Source organism: Poecilia mexicana, unplaced genomic scaffold (assembly GCF_051168715.1).
Source record: "Poecilia mexicana isolate PSO_F unplaced genomic scaffold, ASM5116871v1 scaffold_15, whole genome shotgun sequence".
Taxonomy (NCBI): domain Eukaryota; kingdom Metazoa; phylum Chordata; class Actinopteri; order Cyprinodontiformes; family Poeciliidae; genus Poecilia; species Poecilia mexicana.
In genome coordinates, this window is record NW_028263384.1 from 21,309,137 (window position 1) to 21,328,843 (window position 19,707).

Sequence of the window (19,707 nt, forward strand, 5' to 3'; positions counted from 1 at the left end):
CTGTATTTTAAAATATTTCTCTCTTTTCCCTGAATTTTTCAGATTTTTCTTCACTTTTTTGCTTCTTTTTCCATTTAATCTAGAAATTGATCAAAATGTCTTTTTGTGGATTTCTGGTCCAAATCTATTATTTACACATTTATGTCTGCAGTTAAAGATCTGCAGACATTGTTTTATCATCTTTCTACTGCCAGATCATGAATATATGAAATAAACTTATTTTATGTTGATAAAGTTTTGATTTTTATCTCTAAAACAATAAAAGAACAAAGCAGAAAATGTGAGGGATTTATTTCCTCTCTGAATCTCCTGTTTATGTGGAATATTTACTTTTTCATGTTCATGATTTTTATTTAATCATAACTAAATAAATAAATAAAAACCAAACGAACATTTCTCCATAATTAACTAAATATTTAATATTTTTGTCTGATTTACAGCATAAAATTCCTGCAAATGAAGTTTCATTAATGATGAAACGTTTCATTTTCAGACAGTAACTGATGATTTTTCTGTTTTTTTATTTGGTTCTGCTTTAATTCAATCTAAACACTAAAACCTGCAGGATAAATGAGTCTCTTTGTGTTTCAGCCCATAAAGACGTCGTGAAGCAGAAACAATAAAAGTAAAAGGTTCATTTAAAGGTTTCACTGAAAAACTGGATCTAAAGGTCAAATCTAGAAACACGAGGCTTAATGATGCATTTAGAGCTTCATGTTCACATTAATCTGTTTAAGATGTTCTGCAACTTTCTCCTCCGTTTCCACGTTTTAACTTTCTTTTGTCTTTCCTGGGATTTTTCATTTTGAATAAAACATTTAAAATGTTTCAGTTTAAACCGGATTAAACATGACTTCAAAATAAGTGAATAATCATGAAAATCATTATTATTCAAGTTAAGTGTTATTTGTTTGTAAGCGTCTCGTATTGTTTCATTAATTAAAACTTAAATGTAAAAATGTTCTTGTTGCTCTGCAGAAGCTTAATCTGTTGTTTCCCAAACAAAATGAGAGAAACTGAAGGAAAAACGTCCCGACGGTCCATGTTGATCCGTTTCTCTCCAGTTTGGATGAAAATGAATCAAAAATCAAACAATAAAACATATTTTCTTCTGGGTTTAGTGATGGAGGCTCTCTGTCGTCCTCCTGCATTTCCAGTCCTGTTCATTAAACCTGAAGCAATTAAAACCTAAAAAACCTAAAAAATTTCTTCCTTTTAATTTTCATTCTTCCATTTTTATGATTGAACAAATTAAATAACCTGTAAGATGATTTATGAATTAATGTTTTCATTCAACGAACTTCCAGTTTTCTTTTTGAACCAAATGCTAAAATGATTTCCAGGTTTTCATTTATTCATATTAAGGTTTAAAAATCAAAAACTAAAAAGTGGATTTTAAGTAAAAATCTTCCAGCTGACATCAGATCAACATTTTGATCTCAAATTTGAGCTTCAAACTAATAAAGATGATAAAAAAGAAGCAAAAAAATCTTTTCAAAACACAAAGTATAAAAACTTGTTTTTGGATTATTTGTCATGAAATAATCATTTATTAATCGTTTAGAGGTTAACAGATCTCTGATTTTGAACTAAACTCCAATAAAACTATCTTATGTTTTTCGGCCATTAAAGAAAAGATGAAGAAACTTTGCAGGTTAAGTTTCCTTTAAAGGCTCTAAGTTGTTAAATCTGTAACAGAAATGTGAAAACACTTTTTAAAAATCCAGGAAAACTTAAAATATTAATTTTGTTGCATTTTGAAGCTTCATTTCTGTAAAAAGAGAATCTGTGCAGCTTTGTCTTTTTACTCCATGAAAGTAAAAAAGCCTCCAAAGTCTGAAGAATTTATGCTTTTTATTATATTTTATCCACTTTTAGTTTAAGATCTTTTAAAATTAATGAACTGGAGGTGAATTTTTACACAAATGTTCCAGTTTTGACTTTAAGCTGAAGCCACTTTCTTTGAAATGCAGGTTTCTGATCTCCTCCTTTTGTCTTTGGAGTGAGAATCAGCAGCTAAAAATGATAATCTAATGTTTTATTTCCTTTCTTCATTTTAGATAAAGGATCAAAACTGATTCCACATGAAAAGAACATTTATGAGTTTGACTCGGAAAACAAAGAAACGAATCTTCTCCAAACACAAAAGCAGCTCATTTAGATGGTGATAAAGATTTCCAGAGTTCCTGAAGGAAAACAGATTATTCCAGATTTTTTCTGCTTCTTGTCTGAATTTTTCTGCAGCTTTCATCGAACCTGAAAACACAGAAAGCAGCATTCCTCCGTGTTTTCAACCAAAAGAGTCACCATGAAGCTGCAGAAACGAACTAAAAACCAAACCTCCAGGTTACATTTTTCATTTTCTGCCACCAAACTGAACTTTGCAGATTCAGATGATTTCCTGCAGATTTCAGAACAAATGAATCTCATTTAGTCTCAGTGATGAAATCTGCTGCTGTTTTCTTTCTCCTCCACTTGAAGGTTTTCTGACCCAAACGTGAGAAAAGATCAGTTCTGGACGGACTCACCGCTTTTGGGAGAGAAGACGAAGGCTTCAGGAGAGGAAGACGAGGAGCTCCTCTTCGTCGCCCAGAAGTTACCCGCTCCTCTGGATCTCTGGATCTGCGGCTCGGCCCGGCAGGACGGGGGGAAAAGAGGGTCCATCCGGGTCCCGAGTGGGCCGCCGATCACAAAAAGACTCGGAGAGGCCGGGAACGAGTGGGAGGGAGGGAACAATGCCGTTCCCACCTCAGTTTGCTGCCACCCTCGCAGTTAGAATAGTTATGGAAATGAGGCGGACCTCAGACTGGAACCTCCTGCAACCTAAAATCAGCCTTTCTGCTGGACGGAAAACGTTCACCATCTTCCTTCAGGCCTGGCCTAGTTAAAGCAAATCCACCCTGGAAGCAGGCTGCAGTATGCTAAAAGAACCTTAAAGGTCATCATGACACATTCAGCAGACTCTAACTCATGTTGATATGAAGTCAGAGACAGATTTAACGTTAATGCAAAGAAGAAATTTACTTTCTAAAAACCTAAAGATCTTCCTGAAAAAACGAAAACGATGTTAACGACAAACTAAAGATTTCAGTGGAGCACGGAGGAGGAGGAGTCATGGCAGGGGATGGTTTCAGGACCTACACAGTTTCAGTTGTTACAGTTAGGAACCAGAGATCAGGCTGAACCCTGGACCTTCACAGACACATAAAGACAGTTACAAAGTCGGCCTTCCATCAGCTGGAGAACGTTTCCAGGACACATTGAAGATCTGCTGCTGTTGGATCAACCTTCAGACCGCTCTGGTTCTGGTTCTGGTTCTGCTCTGACCAACCAGATCCAGAACCAGAACTAAACATGTAGAAGCAGCATTCAGCTTCTATGCACCATAAATCTGGAATAAGCTTCCAGAAAACTGAAGACCTGCTGAAACACTGAGTTCCTGTAAATCAATGCTGAACCCAGCTGCTTTTGAACCAGAATAAATGAAACACTGACCAACATTTTGATGTGTGTTGATTTTTTATTATGGTGCTCTTCAAAATGTCATGGTTGTTCCTGGTTTTCACAGCTGTTAACTGTTTGATGAGGTTTTGATGCTCAAATATGATTATGAAGTATGTTTGAGTAAAGTTTCTGGCTGTTTTATCCACTGTGGGTAAATTTACTGAATAAAGAACAAAAACATTTTACCCAAAAATGAACCAGATACAGATCTACAGTTTACGTTGAAGTGAGACCTCCTGTTGGTATACCATCTTTGTTTCCATGTTATTTTCTATGCGCTGAGGCAGTTCTGCTGTCTGAATTTATTATTTTATAATTTTGTTATATTTTTGTTTTGATTTAGTCTTTAAACTCCAACAACACATTTTAGTCTGTCAGATTAAATCAGATTAAATCATTTTAAATCTTAAATCAGGTATCTTGCTCAGTTTATCAGTTTTTACTCACTTGTTACATTTTGCTTTTACCTGAGTACAACTTTTGCTTGACTTACGTCTGTAATACAAAGTCTTGGGTCTATTCAAAACCCAGATTTGATCTGACTTAAAATTGAATGAATAAGAAAGCTCAGATTAGCAAGCCTTTTCTTGTTACGGAGAATAAAATAACTATTTTCTAGAGATGTATAGAAAATAAACAGTAGACATCAAAATGTGAGCATTTCTTAATAAATAACTAAATATTTAATCTTTAAACAAGTAAAACTGATAACATTTTAAATATGTATTTTCTTATAAAGTTTTGATGCTAAAATAAACTCGCTAAATCAACCGATGTAACCCCTTTGTGTCATATTTTATGCGGAAATTAAATTGAAAGTTCATTTAGCAGTTTTCAGAATAATGTCGCCATCTAGTGGAGTCAGTGTTGTACTTTATTTCCTCAACTCCCGTGATGCTCTACGCTGAAGGAGTCACGTGTTCTTTCCGACCAATCGTGTCATTTGTTTGTCCGTTGCTGCACGGCTATTGGTGGGTTAAACTTTAAAAGTACAGTTTGAAGTTCTGGCTCTGAGCGCCATAGGAGTTTTCTGTGAGTTCTTGCCGAGGACCCGGAGGAGGAATTAAAAACTGATTACCGACATTTTACGTATTTAAGCTGTTGGGAAATATATCGCAAGATTTTATAGCGGCACAGAAGGAGAAAACACTCCTTCACTCGGTGAGTTACTCTGAGTTTTAACGGCTCATTTTGCCGGAAAAGACGCTAATCTTTACCGGCAGATTTCAAACAGCGGGGGGTTTATTCTGCGTTTAATGGTTTCTTCCGGTTACAAAACATCGTTGTGAGGTTTTCTGCGGTCCTTTCGGTGTGTGGCTGTCTGCTAACCGGAGCTTTAACGGCGTCCGCAGGCTCTCAGACCCGCGGAGAGGCGCTTCTCTCTGCGGCCACCATGGCTTCCACTAACGGTACCGGAGGGAGGCGAGAGGAGAAGGGCCGCAACATCCAGGTGGTGGTCCGGTGCAGGTAAGACAGAAAACCGGGTAAAAGCAAAGATCTATTTATCCTGACAGAAATGATCCAAGTTTCTTCAGAGAGTCGTTGTGGATGGTGGTGATGCGGCGCACGAAGACTCTCCAGTAGCAGTCAGTCTTGCAGCGAATCAAAAAGCCTCTGACTGAAGTCTTTTTCCGTTTTACCATCTCATGACTCTTCAAACAGGATATCATCTGTCCTGTTTGTTCTGCAGGAACAAACAGGACAGCAAATATACAGCAGCAGGACATGTTGCTGTATATTACAGCAACATGTCCTGGATGACATCAGTTGTTAGCTAGCTCTGCTAATCCACCTCATTTGCTTTTGTTTCTCCTCTTTAAATCTCTGTCTGGTTGTTATCTGAGGAAAGATGCAGTGTTTTTCTCTATATTAAATGTAACCAATAATAAATTAGTTTGATTCTGGAGGAACTTCCTGTTATTTGGTTCTGCTTCCTGTTTCAGGCCTTTCAACACCATGGAGCACAGGGCGTCTTACGGAGTTATCGACTGCGACCAGAGCAGGAAGGAGGTGCTGGTCAGGACTGGCGGCGTGAACGACAAGTCCTCCAGGAAGACCTACACCTTCGACATGGTCAGAACCCAGTCAGAACCCCTGTGGCCCGGTCAGAACCAGGAGGTAAACTGGGTCTCTCATAGGGAACGTTTATTTTCTCCAGGTTTTCGGCCCGGCTGCGAAGCAGATCGACGTGTACCGCAGCGTGGTGTGCCCCATCCTGGACGAGGTCATTATGGGATATAACTGCACCGTGTTTGCGTGAGTCGCCTCTGGTTTCCTCCCGATCCGCTCAGTAGACGCCAATAACAGGGATCCTGGAAAATGCTTGAATTTCAGTCAGGTGTTTTCAAGGTTTGGAAAGTGCTGGATTTTCAAACTGCAGTTTGGTTGTAACATGAAGCCGAACATTTGATTAAAATCTTAAATTGGAAAACATTATTTAATACTTTTACACATAAAAGCCACATTTCTTTTGCTGTCTAAAGTGAAACTTTTTTTTCTTATGTCTCTTAAAAATACCAAAATTATTTATTTTTGCTAAACGCCAGAAAACATGAAACATTTTTTAAGGATTTTTTATTTAATTTTTTTGTAATTTCTTAGTATTTTTTACATTTACTTTAATGTTGAGGTCATTCACCTTAACATGATTTGTTTGGATTGAAATATAATTATTCCTGAAGGATTAATGACTAATTGATCTGTTATTGAATTTAAAGGTTGGTTTATATTTTAAACCTTGTTATAATGGAGGGATTTTTTTCTTCTTTTTACTAAATTCTTGTTTTGTTCTTTGACACGGGGTGTGATGACGTATGAGAGCCACTGTACAGGGATTATTGAGGAAAAAATGAGAAATCCGTTAACGGTATCAGACATTTTTAAATTCATCTCAGAAATTTCCCAGATAATTTTTTAGTTTTTCTTTGGCAGAAATTTACTCCTCAGTTTTTGTTCCATCTACAAAAGAACATCGTTGTAAAGATGTGAGACATTTGAAAACGTGTCTTATATTTATTTTGCATAATTTCTGCTGTAGAATATTTACACTGATAAATTGTATAACGGTGAATTGAAACCATGTTGTTTTTTTTTTTTCAGATTATTTTGAGTTTTTATCTCCAAGATTTGTAAACAAACCTTAAAGTTTTTGAGTTTTCTTGTTTGAGTCGAGTTCTGATCCACTTCCTGTTTGCTCTGCAGCTACGGTCAGACAGGAACCGGGAAGACCTTCACCATGGAGGGGGAGCGCACTCCGAACGCGCAGTTCACCTGGGAGGAGGTGAGTTTGACCTTTGACCCTGTCGGCAGCGCTCCGCTCAGCGGCCTGACCCCCTGCGGTTCTGCAGGACCCGCTGGCCGGCATCATTCCCCGGACGCTGCACCAGATCTTCGAGAAGCTCAGCGAGAACGGCACCGAGTTCTCCGTCAAGGTTTCTCTGCTGGAGATCTACAACGAGGAGCTGTTCGACCTGCTGAGCCCCACCGAGGACGTCAACGAGCGCCTGCAGCTGTTCGACGACCCGCGCAACAAGGTGGGAGCTTCTGACTGCGCTGGTTCTGGTTCCGGTTCTGGTTCTGGTCCCTGACCCGGCCCTGTGTGTGCTGCAGCGCGGCGTGGTGGTGAAGGGGCTGGAGGAGGTGGTGGTCCACAACAAGGACGAGGTTTACCAGATCCTGGAGCGAGGAGCGGCCAAGAGGCGCACCGCCTCCACCCTGATGAACGCCTACTCCAGGTTTCCATGGCGACCACAGTTTAGATTTTTAACTAAGTTTGTTTTTTTCTCTCCCAAGAAAAGATATTTTTAAAAAGTAACTTTTTCACATTACAAACTGTTTAATTATGAGATTATCATCATATTAGCAGAATAAACTCAGTTTTACCAGAAAACGGCTTTAAAATCTGATGTGAACCTCAGTTTGTTTTTTCCTTCAAATTGACATAATCATCTCAAACTGCTAATATTGATGCATTAGAAAAATATTAACTACTTATTTTTATTATTTATACTGAAGTGTAACTTCAACATTCCTCATTTTAACTTTTTGTTGGTTTTCATGCTGCAGTTCTCACAAAGTTACTTTGTCACAAACATAATATTCATTTATGACTTTCATTCACATAATTAATAAAATTAAATAAACTGTAAGCAGACGTTAATATTCTGTCCAAGAGCTGAAGGTCCAAATAAATAAAAGCTGTAGAACAAGATGGCCGCCCTGGGCGCGCCAACGTTGCTCTGAATGGAAACCGGCTGGTTGGAGGGAAAAACCCAAACTTTGATAAATGTCTGACTGGGTCGGCGCCACCTTCAGAACCGGTTCTGTCTCTGCAGCCGCTCCCACTCCGTGTTCTCCGTCACCATCCACATGAAGGAGATCACCCTGGACGGCGAGGAGCTGGTGAAGATCGGCAAGCTCAACCTGGTGAGGAACCGCCCGGACCGGGTCAGGGACCCGGCCAAGCACCTGTACTGACCCGACCCGCTTCTGTCCAGGTGGACCTCGCCGGTAGTGAGAACATCGGCCGCTCCGGAGCCGTGGACAAGCGGGCCCGCGAGGCCGGGAACATCAACCAGTCGCTGCTGACGCTGGGCCGGGTCATCACCGCCCTGGTGGAGAAGAGGCCTCACGTCCCGTACAGGTGGGCCGCACACAGAACCGGGCCTGGCAGAACCAGCAGCTGGTCTGGGTTTAACTCCGGGCCCGGTTCTCCCACAGAGAGTCCAAACTCACCAGGATCCTGCAGGACTCGCTGGGCGGACGCACCAAAACCTCCATCATCGCCACCGTGTCGCCGTCCTCCAGCAACCTGGAGGTAAGACCCGGTTCCGACCGCGACCCGAACCCGGTTCTGAGATATCTCACCCGACCGCTGCTGCCTGCAGGAGACGCTGAGCACGCTGGAGTACGCCAGCCGAGCCAAGAACATCATGAACAAACCCGAGGTCAACCAGAAGCTCACCAAGAGGACGCTGATCAAGGTGGCGCTGTGGAGCCGCCATCGTTTCCTGATTTATCCGTCACATCGTTTCTTGTTCTGGAAAATCTGGAGCTTTTTCTCTGTCCTGTCAGGAATACACGGAGGAGATCGAGCGGCTCAAACGGGACCTGGCCGCCACCCGAGACAAAAACGGCGTTTACCTTTCATCAGAGAACTACGAGTGAGTTCAGCCGAGTCCTGAGGAAGCGTTCACTCGTTTACAGATTCCTGTCCTCAATATTTATTGTTTCATTATTTTACTTTTCCATGCACAAGTTCATAAAGAAACTCAATGGTGACAAAACTAGTACAGAAATAGAAAAACGATCTTTAAATTCCTCTGAATGGTGAGAACAAAGTGTAGACTGAAAAGAAATGCTGGGTAGAAGCAGAAGCTTATGATCTTCACTTTATTGAACATAAAGCTCCACTGAGATCAAAGCAGCAGAATCTTTCCTGGAAATGTTTCCAAAACATTTCCAGGAATTCCAGGTATTTCTCCCTCATTACATTCAGTCCAGAATCTCTAAATAGAAATAAGATTAGAGACATTTTTAGACTGTAAGATGTAAAAATCTGTTGTTTTTTTTGTTACTCGCCACATCGTCAGGCAGCAGCACTAATGGGATGGAATGCTGCCACCTGCAGGTGGGAGTTGGCATCGCTGAATGTTTTTAACCAGTTTAATGGAAAATTTCAGGCGGGATCGTTTTGAGTTCTGAGAATCTGAATGAGTCGGACTGAAAGGGAAAAGTTTGGTTCCAATAATCAATGGAAGCTTTTAGCGGCTTGATGTGACCCGGTTCTGTCCTGCAGGAGCATGATGACCCAGATCACGGCCCAGGAGGAGCAGATCGCCATGATGGAGGAGGAGCTCAAGAAGGTATCTGCTCTGTCCGTCTCCCAGCAAGAGGTCACGACCCCGGCAGTTCAGATTGGAGCTGCTCGTTAATGAATGTTAGCAGCTAGCGAATTCATGTGTCCTTGTCTAAAATTCATAAAACTAAATGTAAGTTGGTCTTTAATATTTTACTCACTGGTTTTATTTTTTATCTTGACTGGATGATTTAATCTAAATCTCCTTTATAGTTTTTTTTTCTTCTTCTGACTTTTCTGTGGGGAAAAAAGTTTTAGTTGAACCTCTTGGTTGAGGCTACCGCTAACTAGCTGCTAATACAGCCCTGCTAGCTTTTTTTTTTTTTTTGTTTGGGGGCGACAGAAGCTGAACATTATTAAACTTTCTTGTTGAAGTTTATGTGTAGGAAGGTTTGACAGCTAGCGGTTGTCTGATGCTCGGTCCAGAGGACGGGTCAGGAACCGACTCGGTCCAGAGGACGGGTCAGGAACCGACTCGGTCCAGAGGACGGGTCAGGAACCCACAGACAGTAAAATATTCTTTTCTCTTATGTCTCATTGGGAACTTGTTGCGCTTGCTAGCATCACCTTCATAGTAGGTTGGTGAATTTGAATGGCAGCCAATCAGAAGGAAGGCAATGTACACTTCAGGAAATGATCTTGACTTGTATATTATGATGATTTAAAATGGTGTTTTTATTAGAAAAGCTGTAAACAGATAAATGTAACCATTCTCATCCAGCCGTTCCTTTTATTGATGGTTAAATCGTCTTGGTTTTATTCTGCTCCCTGCAGGTCAACGATCTGTTCCTGGACAGTAAGAGCCGGCTGGAGCAGTGCAGCATGGACCTGGATGAGAAGCAGCAGAGGTAGAGCCGCTCCGCGTAGCGTCGGAGCCCCGCCTTTATCAGCCGGGCTCTCACGGTTCTGGTTCTGGTTCCAGGCTGGAGGAGACCAGCAGGCATCTGGAGAAGACCAAGGAGAAGCTGGTGGAGGAGGAGTTCATCTGCTCAGAGCTCAGCTCGGTCCACGAGTCGCTGTACAGCGCCGCCGGACAGGTACGCAGCTTCACCTGTCGCTGCCGGGGCTCAGGTTGCTATGGCGATGAAAATCAGTCAGTCAAGGCTTGGAAAAAATACTTTAATACCAAACAGTGGAGTTTTAATGGCCACAGTTAAATGCAATCTGAGATTTGATTAAACGCCTGAATTTGGGAATATTTTATTTACAGCTAATGGGGCGTGTGTGTGTGTGTGTGTGTGTGTGTGTGTGTGTGTGTGTGTGGATTGTAATACCTTATGGGGACCATGTTCCTGACACATATTGCATTGTGTGGACCCACAAGAGGAAAGGCTGTTTTGGGGTCAGAGGTCAGATTTAGGTGAGTTGTGGTTCGGGTTAGTGTGAAGTTTAGGTTGGAGGAATGAATGGAAGTCGATGGAAAGTCCCCACAAAGATAGACATGCAAACATGTGTTTTTATGTGTGAAGTTAATTTGGATCAAATGTTTATTTTAGGTCAGTTATTTAAAATGACTGATTTTTGCTGGAAGCCAGAAAACTTTGAATTGTTTCAGTGCAATAAATATTTATTCCTAATGGATCAATGACTTATTGATCTGTTATTGGAAGAAAGGTTGGCTTATATTTGTACTTGTTGAAGAAAGTTATTGAAATCTAAATTAGTGTTTGACTATAACTTTACATATATCTCAGATCCTGTTCATGTAGAAAAGCTCCAGCAGGGATGAAGTGGAACTGAAACTTTTTATTTTAATTCCTGATGTTTTTATCTCCAAACCTTAAAACTGGTTTATTATTTTCTGACTCCGCCTGCAGCTGCTGAGCACCGTCGGTGAGAGCACCAGCGACGTGTCGGGTCTCCACGCCAAGCTGGACCGCAAGACCAAGGTGGGCCACGTGGGCCAGTGAGGGAGCGGGTTCTGGTTCTGACCGGGTCTAACCGGGTCGTCTGGTCCTGCAGGTGGAGCAGCACAACATGCAGATGCAGCAGAACTTCTCCCAGAGGATGGACGGCGCCTTCAGCAGCATGCAGCGCAGCGTGCAGCAGCACGGCGCCGCCCAGGCCCGCTTGCTGACCGGCTACGCCCACACTGTCGGTAGGTGGCGCTCTGCGTCCAGAACCGGGCCGGCCGGGATTCTGCGGGCTCATGTCTGCCTCTGTCGTCCAGATGGCCTGCTGGTGGGGAACGAGGCCACGCTGCGGGGCGCCCTGGTCGCCGTGGAGACGCTGGTGGGCGGAGTCCAGGCGCTGGTGGCGGACGGCGCCGCCCGCTGCCGGGAGAAGGTGGAGCGGCACGAGGCGCTGACCCGGGAGCAGAGGGAGGCTCTGCTGCAGCTGCTGGTGAGCAGAGTTCTGGTTCTGGTTCTGGTGGCCCTGGTTCTGACTCTGACCCGCTGGTTCTGGTTCTGGTTCAGGAGGAGCACCAGCAGGAGGTGCAGGACGTTCTGGCCGTTCGGACGCTGCCGGGTCTGACCGCCATCAGGGAGCTCGGCGACGCCCTGCAGGTTTCCATGGAGACGCAGCGGGATCTGGCCAACCAGGTGGGTCCAAACCCGGATTCAGACCCAGTTCTGATCAGAGGAAGACTGGGTGGCACCGGGTGACCCAACAGTGATTTATGTTAAAGAAAAGATGGTTTAAAAAGTTAAAACTGAATTATTCAGAAAATCAGCAGCTGAAAGTTTAACGACCAGAAATCTGAGAGTTTAACGTTTATCTGAACCGGCTGATGACCCCTGACCTCCTGACCCGACCCGACCCGATCCCCAGCAGGTGGAGGCGATGAAGGAGACCGGAGTCTTCCTCAGCGGTCTGGTTCTGGACCTGGCAGCGCTGCGTCAGGAGGCCCGGACCGGACTGAGCGCGCTCCAGGAGGAGCAGCAGCGGCTGCAGCAGCAGATCCAACGGGCCCAGCAGCAGCACCAGCAGGTGAGCCGGCCCGGTTCTGTCAGAACCAGTAGGAGTCCGGGGGGGTTCTGTTGGGGTTTGGGCCCGGCTGAACTCTGTTCTGGTCGTGTTCCTGCCAGGGGATGAACCGGGCCATCCAGTTCCTGCAGGACCAGCTGAACCTGGTTACCATGGAAACCCAGCAGCACTACAGCGAGCTGCAGGCGGCCTCCAGAACCCTGCAGGGCCCGGTTGAGGCGCTGCAGCAGAACCTCAGCAGGTCAGAGCTCATGATGCTCTTCCTCCTCACCCTCCTCTTCCTCACCGTGTGCCTCCTCTTCATCATCCTCCTCTTCCTCCCTGCAGCCGCTGCGACGCGGTGGAGCAGCGTTCTTCGTCGCAGGCGGAGCGTCTGCTCTCCTCCTCTTCCTCTCTGGCCTCTTCGCTGCACCAGGCGGCCCAACAGAACCGGGTTCTGCTGGAGGAGATGAGCGGCCGCTGTTCGGACCTCCACGGCGCCGTGTCAGGTACCGGTACCGCCTCCTGTGATGCCCCGCCCCCTCTGGGTGGAGATGAAGGTGGTGATGATGATGATGATGTTCTGCTGCAGGTCTGGTGGACCGGGACGCAGAGTGGACCTCCAGAACCAGGGAGCAGGCGGCCCACCGGGCCCAGGACCAGCTGGTTCTGATGGAGCAGCTGGCAGAGGAGGCCCAGAGTCTCCATCAGGTACAGCATTAAACTGGACCACAGGCCGGGTTCTGCTGGGTTCTTTTGGGTTCTGCTCCTGCTAACCAACCCGTGTTCAGGGCGTGGAGACCCGGGGCGCTGAGCGGCTTCGGGCCGCCGAGGCGGACCTGAGCGGCCGGCAGGAGGAGAACCGGCGGGTTCTGACGGCTCTGCAGGAGCAGACGGGTTCGGACCGGGCGGTTCTGGAGCGGCAGCGGGCGGAGCTGCAGGAGCAGGTGGAGGCGGGTCGGCAGCTGGTCCGAAGCTTCCTGCTGGACGAGCTGCAGCAGGACGTTCCTACTGGTGAGGAAGAACGGACCGGAACCGGACCGGGTTCTGGACTACCAGAACAGAACAACTATAACATTTTTATTATTATTATTTACTGTTTTTATTTTAAGTATTATAATTTTTTAATGATTTTTATTTTAATGTCTTTTTTGTTTTTTTATTGATCAAATTATTCATCAGTAAAATTATTTAATTTATAATGTAATTTTGTTTTTAGTACTTTTTTTCTTTCATAAAATTTTTAATTTTATTAAATGTTCATGAATAATTTTTAGTTTTTCTTACTAAACATAATATTCACTGTTTATTTTTCACTTATTAAAAAGAGATCAAGTAAAACTCTTGTTTTTAAAATTAAGTGCCACTTTAATTAGCTGATGACGTCATCAGATGGGTTTCAGGTAAATGTGCTGACCCGGTTCTGCTGCCTCCAGGTCTGACTCCTCAGCGCCGGGAGTTTGTTTATCCCAGGGTTCTGAAGAAGAGCAGCAGCCGCAGCGAGCTGCTGGAGGCCCTGAGGATGAGGCAGGAGGAGGAGGAGGAGGAGGATGAAGGCCCAGAGGACGACAAGCAGAGCCAGGTTGACCAGGTGAGCTCCCTGACTGTGAGCTGGTTCTGTGAGCATGTCTTGGTTCTGACCCGGTTTGTCTGCAGGACTCCCTGGAGGACGACTTCAGCTCCTGCAGCGAGAGCCTGGCCGCCGAGCCGCCCTTCGTCGACGAGAACCTCGTCTTCAACGAGAGCAAGCGGCTTCCTTTCTTCAAGGTGAGTTCAGGGGAACCGGGGCCGCCGAGGGGAACCGGGGCCGCCGAGGGGAACCGGGCCGCCGCCTAACGTTCTGCTCTGATCCCATCGCAGCAGAAGAAGGGCAGCAGGAAGGAGACGAAGGTTCTGTCCAGGTCCAAAATGGCGGACGGCGAAGGCCAGGCCTCTCCGATGAAGTCCCGGCTGCCGCTGCGCTGCCAGAACTGAACCAGCCGCACACTTCAGTTTTTATCGTCTGTCATCTAATATTTCACGTGTGTAAAATAAACATTTCTGCTTGTTTTTTATTATTGTGAAATAAAACATGAATCATTTTACACTGAGACACTTTAAAGTCTGTTAAATGTTTTTAGACTGCAGTAACTTCACTGAATGACGTTGCAACCAAAAGATCATCAGACACAAATCTGCAGTTATATTGACAAATAGATTTGGACTTTTTTTCCTCTCCTGATTTTATTTTGTTTTTTAAAATACCAACATTTTAACTTGGCTTAATACTTTTGCTCATCTTGGGTAATTTTTGAATATTATATCAAAGACTGGTTTTGATTTCTTTTGCTACATTTTCTTCTGGCCCAATCAGTGGCCAGACTGAGTTATGAACGATGACGTTGATTTTCTGCGCTGCTTTAGTTTTGTTGTCAGCCTGTAGTTTTCGCAATGGCAGCGGAGGAAGTGAAGGAAGCTGCTCGGTCTGTTGGTAACACTTCCAACAGCCGGCTGGTTCGGTTCGGTTCGGCTCTCAGCAGCGCAGGACGGTTGTTTACTCAACTTCCGGTAAGCTTCATAGCGAAACATGGACGTCACTGATCGGAAGAAGTTAAATATGTCAGGCAGCTCCATGTATTGCCAGGTATGTATTCTACAAAGTTATTCATAACAGTTTATGCAAAAACAATTTATGCTAAGATCTAATTTAAGCAAAAATGTAATTTTGTCTTCTAGAAATTTTGGTCTGAGCATCAGTTAGCATAAATTCTCTTATGGCTATGCTAACAAGCAGCTAAACAATTTATACTGAGACACAATTTCAGTTATTGGTGTTCGCTAAAGAGTTTTATGCTAAAATGGAAGTTATGTTGTAATCAAATTTATGCTAAACTAGAAATTAAACCAAAATGTGAATTTATGCTAAAACTGAAGTTAATAAAATATAATTTACGCTAAAACGGAGATTACACCAAAAAGAGACTTTAGGTCAGGAGTCAGTTTTTTGCAACTGAGCCACTTCACAGATAATTGATAATCAACTTAAATGCTTTCTTTACGTGTCCATAGTCCATAATTATAAAAACCTTTTCTTAAATGAATGAGCTAAATAGAAATAAACTTTGGTTAAAATTTTAATTCTGTGTTTTGGGAAACCAGGAAGGATGACAGGGTTGGTTAACAGAGATGGTTTTAATGCTGAAGACACTAAAGTAAAAATACTGAAGTCCTTCAACCAGCATTGAAAAGTTTAACTGAACATTTACATTTATTTAAAAAAAGGCATTAATTCTTGTAGACAAACATCTGAACTGTATGTTACAGCAAAAGTTATTTAGAAGTAAAAGCTAAAGAAGTTTAGAAATATAATTTATTAAGAGCAATGATATTTTAGAGAGTATATTTATATTTGACTGTCTGCATCCAGCATGTGGCAGTAGTGATCCTGAAAACGGATCCACCAGATGGGAACGGAGCAGAGCCAGAAGGCGTGGAGCTCTTCTGGTGAAACGTTGATATTTGCAGCTGAGATAAAGGCTGTTTACTCTGCAGAACCGCTCCATCATGGCTCCGACGGCTGCTCTCTCCCTCCTGACTCTCCTGGCGCTGCAGGCCGCAGCTCAGGACGTTACTTACTTTGAGATCGGCGGGAATCTGGATCTCAACCCAGCGTTCTCTGGTGAGATCACCAGCTTCACCTGGAAGCATAAAGGGAACATTGTCGCTGAATACATTAAGGGTTCGGTTCCTCTGGAATATCTGGGTGACTTAAAAGGCCGAACAAACGTGGATCTGACCACCGGAGTGCTGACCATCAGCAACATGAGTCAATCTGACGGCGGGCTGTTCACGGTGGAGATCAACAACAGGGTCCTTCCTGTCAGCTTTAAGGCTGTGGGGGTCAGGAAGCTGGACGACTACCCTGTTGAAGTCATCATGAGGCCTCTGACGTGCAACAGCGATTCCCTCAGCTGCACCGTATCCTGTGGTACCGACTTTACAGGCGTCGGACCCGTCCAGTACTCCTGGAAGAGAGGAGAAGCTGGAGAGTGGGAGGAGGGGGAAAAGGTGATCACCATTTCTCAAGAGACTTGGAGCTTCCAAACCATCACCTGCAAAGTGAAGAACCCATTCAGTGAGAAGGACAGCGACCCGGCAGTGAACCCCTTCTACAGGAAATCCTCCTCCTTTCTCAGACTTTTGGTCAATTCTTCCTCAAATGTTTCAGACTGAGGATCACTTAACCCATTAACCACCACTCACCGAACATGAAACTCCAATAACACAACATCTTTATATATACAACCTGGAATGAAAATATCAGTTATTGTTGCTTTCTTTGTTCATCCCCAGGTGTGAAGCTTTGTAGATGTGACTGACCACAACGAAACCATGAACGAGTCTGGGACGTTTTCTGATTCTAAGCTTTTCAAAGATGGAAAACACATGAAAGGCAAAGTGAGCTGTTCTTTACTACAAGTGTTATGTGCATTTGTGATTTAGAAACATAAAGAAATGGACTTGAGTTGCTTTGGAGGAAACTCATTTTCTTTCAGCCCAAAGAAAGTCCGGCGTGGATAATGTTTCTATTTTTGGTGTTAAGATGAAGTTGGTCAGCGCAGCCGCAGGTCCAGAACAGGTGTTCTAGTTTTCTGTGCTACCCATGAATCTGCGTGCCGGTGGCTAACATTTAGAATCAGTTTCCCCTTCTAACATAAATTATTCATGTGTTCATTTCCCCTTTTTACTGATTTATTTTTACACATAAGGTTTAATGTTAATCAAAAGTACTTTCCTCCCATAATGCTTTACTTTGCATGTTTCTAAATACAAACGCCTGAACTTTCTGCATGTCTTTAAGATATATTCAAATAACATGTACAGTGTCAATATGTAGCATGCACTATATCATAATTAAACGGCAAATGAAATCAAATTTGTCCCTGTGGTTCATAATAAACTGGGTTTTATTATGAGTTCTTTGGTAATCAACTGTCCCACAATCAATCAGATTAATTTTAGGAATAAAACAGGAAAGAGTCCTGGAAACAGGCTGTTTGCTCACATTATGCCTAGAAGAGTCAATATCAGAGTCACAAGCATATTATATTTTACGTGTATCTTAAGCTAAAATACCTTGAAATGGTTCTTATTGTTATCCTCCATAATGTCTTTGAATTCTGAAAAGAACTGGGTTTAAATGGGCTGAACTCGTATATAGGGCTGTTGTAAACGAATATTTTAGTAATCGAGTAATCTATCCATTATTCTTACGATTAATCGAGTAATCGGATAAAAAAAATTCTAAAATGAAATATTGGTAAATCTGGCATAATACCGGTGTTACTATCAGATATCAATATCAGTCCAATTTTTCATATTTGAGCATCCCTAACAGTTGCTTTTTTGTAGTTTAGAAAACTAACCTGTAACAATAATAGCTCACTTTCTAAGTTAACCAGAAGAAAAGTTATAGAAAAATCTGAAATTATATTGAATGTAATAACAAAGAGGCAGGCTCACAAATATGCTTATAAAAATGTCTACAATCCAGCTTTTAGTTTATGTATTCATCTTCAGTGAGTTTAATAGATTAATTAAACTCACCTTGCCACCTAACCTGTCACGCTTTGGGTTTGAAAATACGGGAAATGCCGCCTGGAGTGGGAGGAGAGGGCGAATGAACGAACATGGGGTGGAGGGGAGGAAATAGACCAGCGGACTGACGAACCGTTAGACCGGGGGACGAACACGGGGGAAGCAATACGGGATATTTACGACACCTTCACTGGTCACACTCAGAAACTCATCTACCAGCCATGTACGATGCGCTCCGCCACCCGTTTCTTCAGACCGGGATATGAAATGTATTGTGCGGTTCGTCGGTAAAGCTACATTTACACGGTAAGCATCAGCTACTCAGCCGCCCGCCCTGTTCAGTCTATCCGCTCACCTCAGCGCTCTTCCCGCCGTTCGCTTTCAACCAGCAGCCCCGGAGGAGAAATGCTGCCGTACTCCAGGCATTCCCCCAGTCATTTTAAGGATGCTTATTGGTTCCCCAAAAACGATAAAAAGTCGGGCATTAAAATCCCCACGGGCCAATCTTGAAGATTGGACTTTATGCCGCTGAGACTTAGCTTTTGTCAACAACTCAGAGGCGGAAGTGAGAGCTCCGCGCAACGCAAATGAAGTCCCGGCCGGAACACGGTGCGCTAACTAATAAAACATAAATTAACGAAGCTTCGAGGCAGGTGAATTTTCCTCGAGGAATTTTAGTAATCGAGGTACTCGAATCATTCGAGGAATCGTTTCAGCCCTACTATAGCACTTTTTCCAGTCATTTTGACACTCAAAGCTTTACACTAGTCACATTCACCCATTCACACTCACACATTCATACACCGATATGCAGATCGATAGGCAGCTTGGGGTTAAGAGCCCAGAGGCACATCGACATGAGGCAGGAGGAATCAAACCTACAACCTTCTGATCACAGGGTAACTACTCCTCCCTCAGAGCTGACAGGCCTGTGGAGCTCTGTGTCTTTTTTAGGTGGCCTATTATAGGGCTTTAAAAAATAATCATTATTTAACACTGGAAAGACATTTATCACAATCAATAATGTACAAAACCAAATATGAGACGTAAAAGCTAATATTTTGACCTCATTGCTTAAAAACTAATTTTTAAATTATTCTTTAAGAATATTTTGTAAGAATTAAGGTAAAGAAAGAAACCTCTGGTTTCACTAATCATGATTTAATCCACACATTAATAATTCATAGATTATGTTCAAGTTTTAAATGAATTTCATGATCACAAATAGACCTAAAGAAAAATGTTTTTAACTCACTTACCTGTAGATCCACGTCGGTTTTAAGACAATTATTAGTTAGAATTTAGTCCCATTTTTCCCAACCTGGAATGTGAATGACTGAGAGGCTCAACACAACAACCAGCCGGATTCAGTTTACTGGAATACACGTGACTCCAGAAACCGAAGGAATTTGAAAGGCGTTGATGCCTTTTCGTGTTACGTGATGACATATCTACGCCATCACGTACTTATGAGGTACTTTCAAATTCTTTCAGCCGGTGGCGGAAGCAGCGCGGCTGGGCGGGGTTGTTTCTCACTTTTAGACAGTAAATAAGCAGCTAAAGAAGTTTTAGCTCAATAACATTTTTATTTGTCAAGAGCAAATGTATTTTAGAGAATATATATATATATATATGTACCGATTGCACTACAGTCCAGATCAGCATGTGACAGTAATGCTCCTCACAGCTAATCTTCCGGTCCACGCGCCGGTGGTGTTATGCCCAGAAACGCATGCCTGCCCAAAACTGCATCCCCTCTCGCGGGAGCGCGCATCGCTCTAAAGTCTCGCATATTGACGAGAAACCGGACTGAAATATGACCGAAGAGGAAATTTTAAAGATATTTGTAACATTATCACGTT

At 43.3% G+C, this 19,707-nt stretch overlaps 2 protein-coding genes across 3 annotated transcripts; both read left to right on the forward strand.

The window, feature by feature from the left end:
- Positions 1–4,498: 4,498 nt before the first annotated feature.
- Positions 4,499–14,358, forward strand: kif11 (kinesin family member 11). Of its 2 annotated transcripts, none has more exons than XM_014984206.2 (27): positions 4,499–4,665; positions 4,857–4,971; positions 5,448–5,577; positions 5,663–5,760; positions 6,706–6,784; positions 6,852–7,037; positions 7,114–7,238; positions 7,839–7,929; positions 8,001–8,146; positions 8,224–8,320; positions 8,391–8,486; positions 8,578–8,666; positions 9,302–9,368; positions 10,136–10,209; positions 10,284–10,398; positions 11,179–11,250; positions 11,324–11,459; positions 11,532–11,704; positions 11,779–11,904; positions 12,137–12,292; positions 12,391–12,530; positions 12,617–12,777; positions 12,861–12,979; positions 13,060–13,282; positions 13,705–13,859; positions 13,925–14,035; positions 14,129–14,358. In XM_014984206.2, exons 2-27 carry the CDS (start codon positions 4,898–4,900, stop codon positions 14,240–14,242), a joined length of 3,153 nt encoding a protein of 1,050 aa, XP_014839692.2. In that variant the 5' UTR covers positions 4,499–4,665; positions 4,857–4,897; the 3' UTR covers positions 14,243–14,358. The 2 variants fall into 2 exon arrangements, with proteins under 2 accessions (XP_014839692.2, XP_014839684.2); XM_014984198.2 differs by having other exon boundaries at positions 4,500–4,665; positions 12,134–12,292.
- Positions 14,359–15,749: 1,391 nt separating this feature from the next.
- On the forward strand, positions 15,750–17,183 carry LOC106916171 (uncharacterized). Its single transcript, XM_088012956.1, has one exon. The coding sequence runs from the start codon at positions 15,812–15,814 to the stop codon at positions 16,478–16,480; it is 669 nt and encodes a 222-aa protein (XP_087869082.1). The 5' UTR covers positions 15,750–15,811; the 3' UTR covers positions 16,481–17,183.
- Positions 17,184–19,707: the final 2,524 nt, after the last annotated feature.